Below are 13626 nucleotides of genomic sequence, written 5' to 3'. Positions count from 1 at the left end.
ACAAGTATATATGTGTAGTATTGTCCAGTACTTGACTCTGGTGTTGTGATAGTGTAGTAACAAGTATATATGTGTAGTATTGTCCAGTACTTGACTCTGGTGTTGTGATAGTGTATTAACAAGTATATATGTGTAGTATTGTCCAGTACTTGACTCTGGTGTTGTGATAGTGTAGTAACAAGTATATATGTGTAGTATTGTCCAGTACTTGACTCTGGTGTTGTGATACTGTAGTAACAAGTATATATGTGTAGTATTGTCCAGTACTTGACTCTGGTGTTGTGATAGTGTAGCAACAAGTATATATGTGTAGTATTGTTCAGTACTTGACTCTGGTGTTGTGATAGTGTAGTAACAAGTATATATGTGTAGTATTGTGCAGTACTTGACTCTGGTGTTGTGATAGTGTAGTAACAAGTATATATGTGTAGTATTGTCCAGTACTTGACTCTGGTGTTGTGATACTGTAGTAACAAGTATATATGTGTAGTATTGTCCAGTACTTGACTCTGGTGTTGTGATAGTGTAGCAACAAGTATATATGTGTAGTATTGTTCAGTACTTGACTCTGGTGTTGTGATAGTGTAGTAACAAGTATATATGTGTAGTATTGTCCAGTACTTGACTCTGGTGTTGTGATAGTGTAGTAACAAGTATATATGTGTAGTATTGTCCAGTACTTGACTCGGGTGTTGTAGTATTTACAGACCACATGACTCTTCTCGAGTCGTTACTACTTTAATTTGTTTTGAAACGAAAATATGTCCAAACCTCAGCTTTAAAAGCTGCTGGACTCACTGTATCCTCTCGTCCTCAGTCATCGCCCAGATCACATTGTTCCTTTAGCTGTGGAGGACGTAATGACTGCCGCCATCTAGTGTCTAGAAGTTTAATTGCAACACTAAACTGAACTAATGCTGTGTATATGTGCGTGTTAATTTTAAGTTTACTACTTTTTGAACTATGACTTGTCAAATAAATATGATTTGGAATGTTTTTTATTTATAAAAAGATAAACTTCTGTTGAATATTGATAAGGTTTTGTAAAATGAATGTTTGAGTTGATATTTTCAGACACCGCTAGTTTAAAGTGCCTGTAAATTTCCTTTGAGCAGGAGTTGACGACCTCAGTGTTTTTAAACTGGCTCTGACTTTAAAACCAAACTATGTACTTAAATGTATTAATATGTGAGATTTATTTGTCAATCGGTTGTGACTAAAAAAACCTGCTAGTAATGCTTTGTTTCACGACTCAGTAGATTCTCTGAACTGATGCTGTCGTTCTGTTATCGGACCAGGTTGGCTCTGGACCCGCCGGGTCTCCAGCGAGGCCCGGGGAGCCCGAGAGTGACACACCAGGCAAACGCTGGCGACAGCTGACGACTAATGAGCTGTTAACAATCTCTCGCTCTCTTTTTGCATTTCCTTCCTCGTCCGCTGCTCTTATCACACGCCAGTGTTTTTGACTGCGATTGAATTATCGCATCGATTTCCTGTGCCTTCCTGTGAGGTTCGCAGACCAGAGATAATGAATGTGTCCGAACTTAAGACTCGCATCTTCTTGGTTGTCGTTCAACCAGAGAAAAAACAACTTTGCACACTTGAGTTCAACATATTAGTGAGAATAATTTGTTAGGAAATATAGAGACATGGATAAGAATCAGTTAACATTGAGATGTAAGAATAAGTTATTTAATGAACATTTCTCAGATGGATTTGAAGAATCTGTCGATTCGTATCATGATACGTAAGAAACAAAGTTACTGTAGGAACTAGTTCAAGGAACAATATTATAATTAAATATTTCTTTCTTTTTAAATGAGTTTTACATTTCTGTGCAGTCTTAAAATAAAATCTGTGCGTAAGGACCATGAACGTCACATAATTCCATGTATTGTATTTTATTTATATTTATTTCATGTGTTATTACAATTAATTTTCAATTAAAATGGGTGAACTAAACTTTGAAATAATTTAAAACACTGAATAAGTTTCTTTCAAATCAATTATTTGTAGTAAAACTGTCGATCCATAGAAAACACAAATTCTTAAAGGGCTTCTTCTCCAAGATGCAGTGAGACCCTCGTTGACCAAGTATTCGGCACTAGTGAACAAGATGAAACCATCCTCTTGCTCAGATGACGTCCTTCCTTGTAGGCTTTTTATCAAAGTATTTGATGTAATTGACCCCTGGGTTACCAATATGGTGAACCTCTCCCTTTCCACAGGGGTTTTTAATGCATTTAAACCATTGTGGAGCCTCTGCTCAAAAAGCCAGGCTTAGACCCAACTGACCTCAGTAATTTCAGGCCTATTTCTAAGCTCCCTTTCTTGTCCAAGATCTTGGAGAAGGTGGTGTCTGAGCAGCTGTTCCTGGATCAGAGCGACATCCATGAGAAGTTTCAGTCTGGCTTCCGTAAACATCTACGGAGACAGTCTTACTGAAGGTGTCCAGTGACATCATGATGTTCTGGTTCTGTTGGATCTGTCCTCAGCCTTTGACACAGTTGAACCAGATCCTGCTGAGAAGACTGAGGGATGAAGACTGTCTGGGTCTGTGTTAGAATGGTTCTCATCTTACCTTTCTGGGCGCAGTTTTAGTGTATCTGTCAATCAAATGAGGTCTGAATCGGCAGATCTGTTGTGTGGAGTCCCTCAAGGTTCTGTTCTGGGTCCTTTATTGTTTTTGCTGTACTTGATTCCCCTCGGTAAAATCATTCAGAGATTTCCAGAGGTTTCTTATCACATGTTTGCTGATGACATCCAGCTCTACTGCTCTGTTGACCCAACTGAGCTCCAGAGGCTGAACTTAGTCAATTGTTTGCTAGAAATCAAACAATGAGTGAAAACACTTTGCAGCTAAATGTGGACAAAACTGAAACTCTGGTGATTGTTGATGATAAGGTTCAGGGTTGAGTCAGTACTTGAGTGACTTATGTCAGTCTGTCAAACTGAGCCTGAGAAACCTGGGTGTTGTATTTGATAAAGACATGTCTCTTGTTCAACACTGAAGAAAACTGACCAGAAACTGTTTCCTTCAACTGAGAAAAATCTCTAAACTTAGGAAAATGTTGTCACAACATGATCTGGATCTTATAATCCATGTTTGTTTCTTCTCGTCTGGACTATTGTAACAGTTTGTTTTCATGTCTTAACAAGAAGGATCGTCTCGCCTGCAGTTGATTCAGAACTCTGAGCCGCTCTAGTAGAAGAACTCACATTTCTCCTTCAAACTCTTCACTGGCTTCCAGTTTCTTTCAGGATCAACTTTAAAATTCTGGTTCTTACTTTCAGATCTATTCATGGTCAGACCTTCATGATCTGATCCAGACTTACACCCCAGCTCGGGCTCTGAGGTCTGTGGATCAGAATCTACTGATGGTTCCTCGCACACGACTCAGGACCAGAGGAGAGAAATCCTTCCAGACTGTTGCTCCTAAGCTTTGGAACGATCTTCTCTCTCTTTGTTCTTGATGGATCTACTGACTCCTTCAAGAAACATCTGTGTTTGATGATCTACTGACTCCTTCAAGAAACATGTGTGTTTGATGATCTACTGACTCCTTCAAGAAACATCTCTGTGTTTGATGATCTACTGACTCCTTCAAGAAACATCTGTGTTTGATGATCTACTGACTCCTTCAAGAAACATCTGTGTTTGATGATCTACTGACTCCTTCAAGAAACATCTGTGTTTGATGATCTACTGACTCCTTCAAGAAACATCTGTGTTTGATGATCTACTGACTCCTTCAAGAAACATCTGTGTTTGATGATCTACTGACTCCTTCAAGAAACATCTTAAGACGTTTCTATTTGTTCAGGCTTTTCCTTGATTTTCTGGAACTCCTGTGTTGTTCTCAGTTTTATCTTGACCTTTAAAATATATGCTTTATTGAATATTGTTTTGATTGTTTTAGCGCTTTGTGACCCTGGTCTGGAACAGCGCTATATAAATACAAATTACTTACTCACTTACGTTCTGAACCCGTTTTAAAAACTTTGTCAATGCATCGAGAACAAAAATATTGCGATATTTAAGTCTTTTCTAATATTTTCTCTTTCTGAGGCTGCTATTAAAGGTCCACAAACCTTCCAGAACCAGGTCCTGCCTCCTCTGTTGACCCTTCAAAGACATTCATTTTCTCACTTGACTTCAAGTGTTTTTAATTGTCAAGAGATGCAAACGTACAAACAAAACATATCTCAGACTCTAGATATCAACAGGAATAATGATAATACAGGGCCGGGTACCAATCGAACATTTGAGATACCAGTACTGATGTCGATACTTTTACTGCTATATCGTTTCCTGGGCTACGCTTTTTTTTCGACACAAATTGTATAAGACCAATCATTAGCGAAGAAAAAAGATATTACTAAAGAAAAATCCACTCATTGTGAAGTCTTGATCACTGGGGTCGTACCGAAGGTTTGCTCCAAAAATCAAGTTTTAATACTCGGAAGCTTTTCGGTCGGTACTACCAGAAAAACCACAGTTTGATACCCAGCCCTCATAATGGTTTGGGACCATTTTACTTATTGTGTTTACGTTGTTTTCAAACAGGCAGGTAAAGAGAAATGATGTCACAGCCTCAGATAAAAGTGTATCAACACATCGTTTAAGTTTAGTTCCGTGTGATGTTCAGGATGTTCTCAGTCTTCTTGTTCTAACATCTTTGTTCTTCTCTTTCAGTAAAGAAAGCCAAACTCCATGGACCTCCTGGTAAGAGAACTTTTCTACTTTCATTCTTCAAAAATGTAAAGTTTGTGTATGAACGTGTGCACCTCGACACGTGAGGCGATGACAGCAGAACAATGGAGGCGTCTGAGGTGGAGAGCGATCGATAAATCATCACAGACTCTAGACTCGACCACCTGCTCGTCCCACAGACTCACAACATCTCAACATAAACGACAAGATATAGACGCGTCTTCATCCTGGCAGCACAAAACTCCAGCATCGGAAGAGCTTCAGGCTTCAAGGGAGGAAATCTAGTTTATTTCATTCATATTTTCATTCAATCATTTCTTGATTACTGAAAAAAAAGTACGAGCCTGATTATGTACAGTTGGTTCAGTTGGAATCCAATGGATGTTAAATAACTTCTTTTTTCTCAGCCACAAGAAAAACAGAAGATATATATTATTATAAAACATTTTATTGCGATTTTATGATGTTTGTTGTTGTTTTTATTTCCTTTCTTACCCCCAACCCCCAAAAATGAATATATATATATATATATATATATTTTATATATATAGGAAAGTTTTAAATTATATTTTGGCATATGAAACGACATCAAAATCTACAAACTGTAGAGTCTGTAGTCCTGACCCCACCACCAGATGGGGGCAGAACACCTAACGTTGCCACCTGAGTGTGTCCAAAATTAAACCCAAAAATATCTACGAAAAATAACTTAAAAAAGACAAAATGGATCATCAGAGATGAAGGCTTTTGTACTGAGGGCAGATGACGTCTCTCGTCTTTAGTCCAGAGAAAAGCATTTCTTCAAGAAACCATTTCAAGTTCGAGTTTTCTACTTTGTCTCCATTTTAGAAGAAGCTTATGGACTTTATTTGTGTGGCTTTTTTTTTTGCATTCATGGACATCCTCCTGATCCTGATCCTGATCCTGAGACCTGGAGGTTTTTGTTTGAGTTTTGTATTACTCTGAACGTGTTGATCACGTTATAGATTTACATTGAGGAATATATTTGGAAATATAGATGAATTCAGAGGTTCTACAGAGAAGGATCAGAATTTAAAGTACATGGACAATCTGACACCTGGAGAAACATCTCGACCAGTTGACATGTCTTTGAGAAGGTTTCAAATCATAAGTACTATAGGACTGTCAGGCATTCATGTCAAATATGTGACTCTATACTGGCTCAGTAGAAAAAAGACTTGAAATCAAGCTTCGTATTATAATGATTCTAGAGTTCTGTGTGTGTATTGGATTCAAAAGGGTTAAGAATAAATAACTGCTTCATAGTTAGACTCACGAGGAAACAATAATTTAAATGTAAAGTGTATATTTACACTCCTTGGGTGACTCCATAAAATGTCACATGTTATTTGGTTAAACATGAAGGTTTTAATCAGCAACAAATCTACATTGCTTTAGGAAATCTTAATAATGTGACGTGGAATAGGTGATTGAATTTCTTTACTCTCTGTCGTGCAAGTTAATTTTTGAGCTAAATTTCAAATGCTTAAAAAAGGTAGCAGAATATATCGATAAAATAAAAGTACAGCAGCCATCAATGGATATAGTTGTTTGGCTGTAAATCAATGGTTTGTCTTATGAGTTTCTAGTTTAATGAACGAGAACATGAAGGTAAACAATATTATACTTGAATTAATGAGTGTTTTTTGCTTCTAACACAAGATATTAATGAAACCTACTTTTAATTTTTTTATGTCACATCAAATACTCTGGTTGGTCATCAGGCGACACACTTATCTACTCGTCCCACTTTAAGAATGATCTGAATATTTTAATTGCAAATAGAAATACAATAATCACTTCGGGGAGCGGATGCTGTTCAGGGACTTCCTGACAGTCGTGGAAGATTCTGATGGATGATGAGAATATTATCTTTTATTTTATACCATATGAGACTCTCGTTCAGAACCTTCTTCACCTGAGGAAAGTCAATCAGGAGGAGAACGAGATTCATCGTTTTTTCAGGATTTTAAGACACGTGTTGAAGATCAGACGAGAGAAAAATACTATCAGATGAAAACAGTTGCGGACAGGAGTGTTATTTGTTTGATTTAGGACGAAAAGGGAGAAAATGAAGATAAATTGAGCCTCCAAAAAATAATATGTCGCCATCGAACTCCTACTTCCTGTTGTTAAATCTATATTTCGTTCAGACTGTCACTCAAATATTGCAGCGTCTTGAGCACGTGGGTCCAGGCACTGCTACGAGTCTGTGAGGCATTTGTTGCAAGAAAAGCTATTTAAACAATTAATCTTCAATTGATTATTACTTTCTTAAGATGTTTTCCTCTTTGCATAAAACACCTTTCTCATCTTTTTGTTTTTTAATAATAGCAGAAATAATAGCTTGTGATGATCTTCTGTAAAAACCCAAATGGCTCATGGGAGGTTTTTGTTCGATGCTACATCTCTGTGGATCAGATGAATGTATAATAATGTTATCAATGCTTATGTTACATAAACATCTCCTCCGAAGACTCTTTATTTTGCTGCACAACAAACGCCTCCTTCCTTCCCTCCTGATCTCAACGCGACCAGAGAGCTGATGGCTGCAGACGCCAGTAAATGTCATCGCTCCTGACCACGCTGCGCACATCCATGTGGAAATGATTTATATTTATACATTAACGGCTTAATTATAAATGATGCAGTCGCTCCTGAGAAGGTTAACGCCTGGCGCTGCCACCCAGAGTTTTGTTGTCGTCCTGGCGACGACGCCCATCTTATCACCAACCTGGCAGTCGTCTTAAGTGAGTGATGGATTACACCTGGTTAACCCGTTCACCTGCGGCGCGTTCTCATTAGTGCTGACCCCTGCTGGACAGGTGAACAGACAGATGCTGGACACTCGGTGTAAGATAATTGGAATCCAGATGAACAATGTTGTATGTCTTTGTCAAAACCATTGTCTTACGTTTAGTTTTGTTCTAATGGTAGGATCCAGAATAAACTCCTTCAAATATATTTAAACGTGTACCGTATTCTCTGGACTATAAGTGTCTCCGGAGCACGAGTCGCTCCAGACATAAAATACATAATAAAGAAGTAAAAACATATATAAGTCGCACTGGAGTATAAGTCGCATTTTTGGGGGAAATTGATTTGATAAAATCCAAGAACAGACATGTGATCTTGAAAGATTAAAATAAAACTAGAGGCAACAACAGAATAATGTTCCGTTACATGAAGTGAGAACCTGGTATGTTAACATAACATATGAAGAGTTATTCAGAGAACTATAGCATCAATAACTAACTAGTTTACCAAACCATCCGTGTAACTCCAAATAACTCTTCATCCTCGTGTCACTTTTAAACAACTAACTAACTCCGGAGGTAGAAGATGCTTCCTCTTCTACGTGGAAATGATCAACACAGGCCTAGAGCGCCCTCTGGTGGTTTAGTGTGAGAATAACATGTGAAATGATATAATAATGTGGTCATAATTTCACACATAAGTCGCTCCAGAGTATAAGTCGCAGACAAACTATGAAAGAAACTGTGACTTATAGTCCGTAAAATACAGTGTATAGTTCTTCCAGGAACACACTTGGCAAAATTGCACCTTAAAAACAAGACAGTCTGGCTTAAATCAAATGTTAAAAATGCTGGTGTGTAACTGGTTTGGCCTCGTGTTCCACCGACAGCAAAGTCAGAGAATTGAGTTGAATTGAAAAGTGGTATCAAATAGTACAAGTATCAAAGTGAAAGTATTGCTTTTTCAACCAATATTGAAAAAACTAATACTTTTTCTATCTTCAATTTATATATATTCAATTTGTTCGTCTTTGTGTTTCAATTTAACAATGAAATCCTGTTTGTCGTGAAGTTTCGACACAAGAAAATAATGCCAACCCTGAGTCAACATGAGTAGAAAATAAATGAAGTTTGGATTTTGTGTGAACTATCATTTTAAAATGTGTTTCCATTGTCGCAGTCTTTGTCTGTTCTGTGTTCTGTCAGTATTATTTTGGGGCACAATTGTGTAAATGAGGAGCGAGTGTTTCGACAATCGACTCGACAAACTCTTTATAAATGGTGAAGAAAAATGTCAGATCTGGTACCAAGTATTGGTTCTGGAAACAAGAGTGAACTAGAAAACACTGTTTACGTGTCTTCATGGCTGGAATGTTTCATTTTTTTAATACAAAAAACATCATAACTTTAGTTAAAAATAACTAGTAGGTAATAATTAACTGTTCAGACATTTTCCAAATCTTGGAAAAAAACACACAAACTTCAACTCGCTCTCCAGATGAATATGTTTGACAGACTCCGTCCATTTGGTTCTGATATTGTAAAACCTCCACATTTCATTATTGAATGTTTTCATGATTTGAAGGTTTGCTCAAAAGTTTTTAACCTTCGTATCGTTGCAGATAAATTCAACGCCTACGTGACGCTGAAGGTGCAGAATGTTAAGAGTACGACCGTCACGGTTCGAGGGGATCAGCCTTGTTGGGAGCAAGACTTCATGTTGTGAGTATTTAGACGTTTTTTCATTTAAAGTTCAACTCATGTGTGTCTTAAATACTGTGGTATGAAAAAGTTTGGTCACTTCTGTACATTTTCATGATTTTCTTTATAAATCATGGGTTGTTTGGATAAAAAGTTAAATTTATCTTATAGAAACAAACACATGATATTTGAAAGTGAAATAAAGTTGATATGATTTACAGAAAGTGTGCAAGAGTTATTTAAACTCAATTATTTGCATAAATTTAGATCACAAAAGAAAAATGACTCAATATTTTGTGCATCTTCTTCAGAAATAACTCTAAACGCTTCCTATAGTTTCCAATGAGGGTCTGGATTCTGATGGAAGGTATTCTGGACCTTCTTTCCAGATCCTCTCCAGGTCAGTCAGGTTTGATGGTTTCATGGACGCTTTAAATCACACCATAAACTTTCAATAATATTCAGGTCTGGGGACTGAGATCATTCCAGAACATTCTACTTGTTCCTCTGCAGGAACTTTAGTAGATTCTGAGTGTTTAGGATCATTGTCTCGTTGAAAGATCCGGAGCAACTTAACTTTGTTACTGATTCCTGGACATTGTTCTCCAGAATCTGCTGATATTGAGAGGAATCCATGCTCAACTAGAACAAGATCCCCTGCACTGGCCTCACATGATGGAACCATCACCACATTTTACTGTAGGATTCCAATTATCTCGAGCTACACCAAGTGTCCAGTGTAAACATCTGTCTGTTCACCTGTCCAGCAGGGGTCAGCACTAATGAGAACACGCCGCAGGTGAACGGGTTAACCAGGTGTAATCCATCACTCACTTTAGACAACTGCCAGGTTTGTGATAAGATGGGCGTCGTCGCCAGGACAACAGCAAGTTCTTTTCTAGGAATGCTGTGTTCTTTTTCCTCCATGCATAACGCCCTGGTTATGCCCAAATAACTTTAGTGTCATCAGTCCACAGCACATTATTCCAAAGTGAAGCTGGCTCGTCTAAATGTGCTTCAGCAAACCTCAAGCGACCCCCTGTTGTGGCGTGTGCAGAGAAAAGGCTTTTTCCGCATGACTCTTCCATAAAGCATCTCCTTCTGTAGAGTGAATAGTTGAACGATGCACTTGTCTGGGGGTCGACTGTGACTGTTCTCACCTGCGCCTCTGTTTATCTGAGATGTTCCTCGGTCTGCTACTCCTTCACTAGAACTGTGCCTGTGGTCTTTACTCACAATGTTCCTCACAGTTGAAACTGAGCTTAAATCTCTGAGCTAACTTTCTTTATCCTTTAAACCATGATGTTGAACAATCATTGTTTTATCATCAGTGTGTGTGTGTGTTGTTGTGATGTGTGACTCTATTGTATCATCTGTGTGTGTGTTGTTGTGATGTGTGACTCTATTGTATCATCAGTGTGTGTGTGTGTTGTGATGTGTGACTTTATTGTATCATCAGTGTGTGTGTTGTTGTGATGTGTGACTCTATTGTATCATCAGTGTGTGTGTTGTTGTGATGTGTGACTCTATTGTATCATCAGTGTGTGCGTGTTGTTGTGATGTGTGACTCTATTGTATCATCAGTGTGTGTGATGTGTGACTCTATTGTATCATCAGTGTGTGTGTGTTGTGATGTGTGACTTTATTGTATCATCAGTGTGTGTGTGTTGTGATGTGTGACTTTATTGTATCATCAGTGTGTGTGTGTTTTTGTGATGTGTGACTCTATTGTATCATCAGTGTGTGTGATGTGTGACTCTATTGTATCATCAGTGTGTGTGTGTTGTGATGTGTGACTTTATTGTATCATCAGTGTGTGTGTGTTGTTGTGATGTGTGACTCTATTGTATCATCAGTGTGTGTGATGTGTGACTCTATTGTATCATCAGTGTGTGCGTTGTTGTGATGCGTGACTCTATTGTATCATCAGTGTGTGCGTTGTTGTGATGCGTGACTCTATTGTATCATCAGTGTGTGCGTTGTTGTGATGCGTGACTCTATTGTATCATCCGTGTGTGCGTTGTTGTGATGTGTGACTCTATTTTATCATCAGTGTGTGTGTTGTTGTGATGTGTGACTCTATTGTATCATCAGTGTGTGTGCGTTGTTATGATGTGTGACTCTATTGTATCATCAGTGTGTGTGTTGTTGTGATGTGTGACTCTATTGTATCATCAGTGTGTGCGTTGTTGTGATGTGTGACTCTATTGTATCATCAGTGTGTGTGTGTTGTTGTGATGTGTGACTCTATTGTATCATCAGTGTGTGCGTTGTTGTGATGTGTGACTCTATTGTATCATTAGTGTGTGTGCGTTGTTGTGATGTGTGACTCTATTGTATCATCAGTGTGTTCGTTGTTGTGATGTGTGACTCTATTGTATCATCAGTGTGTGTGTATTGTTGTGATGTGTGACTCTATTGTATCATCAGTGTGTGTGTATTGTTGTAATGTGTGACTCTATTGTATCATCAGTGTGTGTTTTTACAAAACTCTATTTTACTTGAAATATTATCAAATGATCTGAAGCTCCGCCAACTGAAAACACTGTATTTCTGGAAATTAAATCTTGTTTGCCATAACCACACCCACTTTTCTGTAATTTGTCAAACATGGAGGTTTGTCACCGCACGTCATCAATCCTGGAAGTCTCCAACTCCAAGGGACTGAACAAAGCGTGATCACAGCTGGAGGAGGAGTGAAGTCATTATTACATCATAATGGACTCTCGTAACCTCTCGTTCGTCCAGATTTCAGATCAACTTTATAAAGTAATAATTAAAACATGTTCATGCGAGGTTCGATTCTTGAAGAGAAAGACTTTTAACCAGAAAAACATTTAAACAAGTGAGTCGAGAGACTGGTTTAAATTGACCTTTAATTAGTCTTTAAATCTCTGGAGCTTTGATGATGTGAACGAACGTTTTCTTCTGATGGTTCAAACAAAACCTGGTCAGAACCAGAACCAGAGCATCAGTCGCTCGTGGGTCTCCAGAGCGTCAGGCGACTGAAGGTGTGGTCGGAGCAGGAAGGATGGATGGAGGGAAATTACATGTCGAGCCCAGATAAGTGGATGAGTCGCTGATAAATCTAATGAAATGTTCGTTCCAGTCTGATTACACTAGAACTAAAGTACACATGATCCAACGACCAATCAGGAGGCTCCGTCAGGGACGGAAGGGAAAGAGGAAGATTTTCTGAACCGACTGCTTTGACTGTGACTTTAAGAGTTTAACAAACACAGTGTACATTTATCACAGTATATATATATATATATATATAAATAAAAATGGGGGAATATTTAAATCATATTCTATTTTTACAATAGTTTTTTGTGGTTAAAAGTTCAATGAAGTGAGTTTAATACTAATAATATTGAATTATTGCTCGTCTGCGGCTCTTCTTGTCAAGTCTGTGTACGAGGAGAATATTTACTGACAAACGATCGTTAAGTTCTTTCTTAAACTAGTAAAACTGTTCATGGAGTCGATTAAGAAGCAAAGATTTGCTGGAAATTGTATTTTTTTTTAAAATTTAGAATTGATTGTTGTATCTATTATTATATCCTGAATAAATCAATAAAATGAATTAACTTGTGCAAAAATAAAAAGTAAGACCATCTTGACTCGACTACTAACTAAGTAGGAGAAAATAAGTTGGAAGTAACTGCAGATGATATTTTGATGTATATTATATTTCTATGTATTTATTAGGGGTGTAACAAAATGTTTTACTGTAGTTGTTTAAAGGTTTTCGTTACCAATAGAACCCCATAGATATATACATTTTTGTGTTGTCAAGATAACAAAATGTCAATTTGCTGAGTTTATTGCAGTTGATTTTAAGAATATTACCACATAATAAACCATAGTATTTCCAAATGTGTATTTGCACCAAATTGGTACTGAAGTACTTTTGACAACCTTAATTATTTAAACCTCAAAACAGTTGATGGTTTGGCAAAAAAAAGGTAAAAATCATGGACATTATATTGAAATGTTGAAGCAATTATTAGCTTCTCGTCTCATTAGCGGCAGCATCGCTAACAGGAAGTAGCAGCAGCGACGCTGTTGGAGTTTCTTCTGATCGAAGATCAATAATGGTTCAGGTGAAGATGATGAGACGCTAATAATGACATTACTGGTGGAAAGAAGTTGTATATGTAGGTGTGTACTTTCAAAATGATTAATAATACATGTCGTAACTGCGATAACTGACTATGTATCAGTCACAGGAAGTTGACTCGGACCAGCTTCCTGCCAGATGTGCAGGTCATTTGGTCACATGTGTAACTGAGCAGGTGGTACTTGGTCCGACCCGGTTGACCTTCGTCCAGAGACTGACTCGGAACCTCCATCCTGGTCCTTTAGGATTAAGATCCAGAGAATTAGATCAGATTATCATCTTGTTTTAGAATAACTGAAGACTATTATCAT

At 37.8% G+C, this 13626-nt stretch overlaps 1 protein-coding gene across 1 annotated transcript in view; it reads left to right on the top strand.

Annotated features, from left to right (window-relative positions):
* LOC148090165 (protein unc-13 homolog B-like) overlaps window positions 1-13626 on the top strand; it is a 198597-nt gene that overhangs the window by 15214 nt on the left and 169757 nt on the right. The window contains exons 2-3 of the mRNA XM_087779050.1: window positions 4697-4726; window positions 9114-9213. Of these exons, the coding sequence (XP_087635176.1) occupies window positions 4697-4726; window positions 9114-9213 (130 nt within the window). The remainder of the gene's footprint in view (window positions 1-4696; window positions 4727-9113; window positions 9214-13626) is intronic.

The sequence above is a fragment of the Callionymus lyra genome, chromosome 1, assembly GCF_982586985.1.
Source record: "Callionymus lyra chromosome 1, fCalLyr1.hap1.1, whole genome shotgun sequence".
Classification (NCBI taxonomy): domain Eukaryota; kingdom Metazoa; phylum Chordata; class Actinopteri; order Syngnathiformes; family Callionymidae; genus Callionymus; species Callionymus lyra.
Note: the sequence above shows the minus strand (reverse complement) of the source record. Positions and strands in the feature narration are given on the sequence as shown.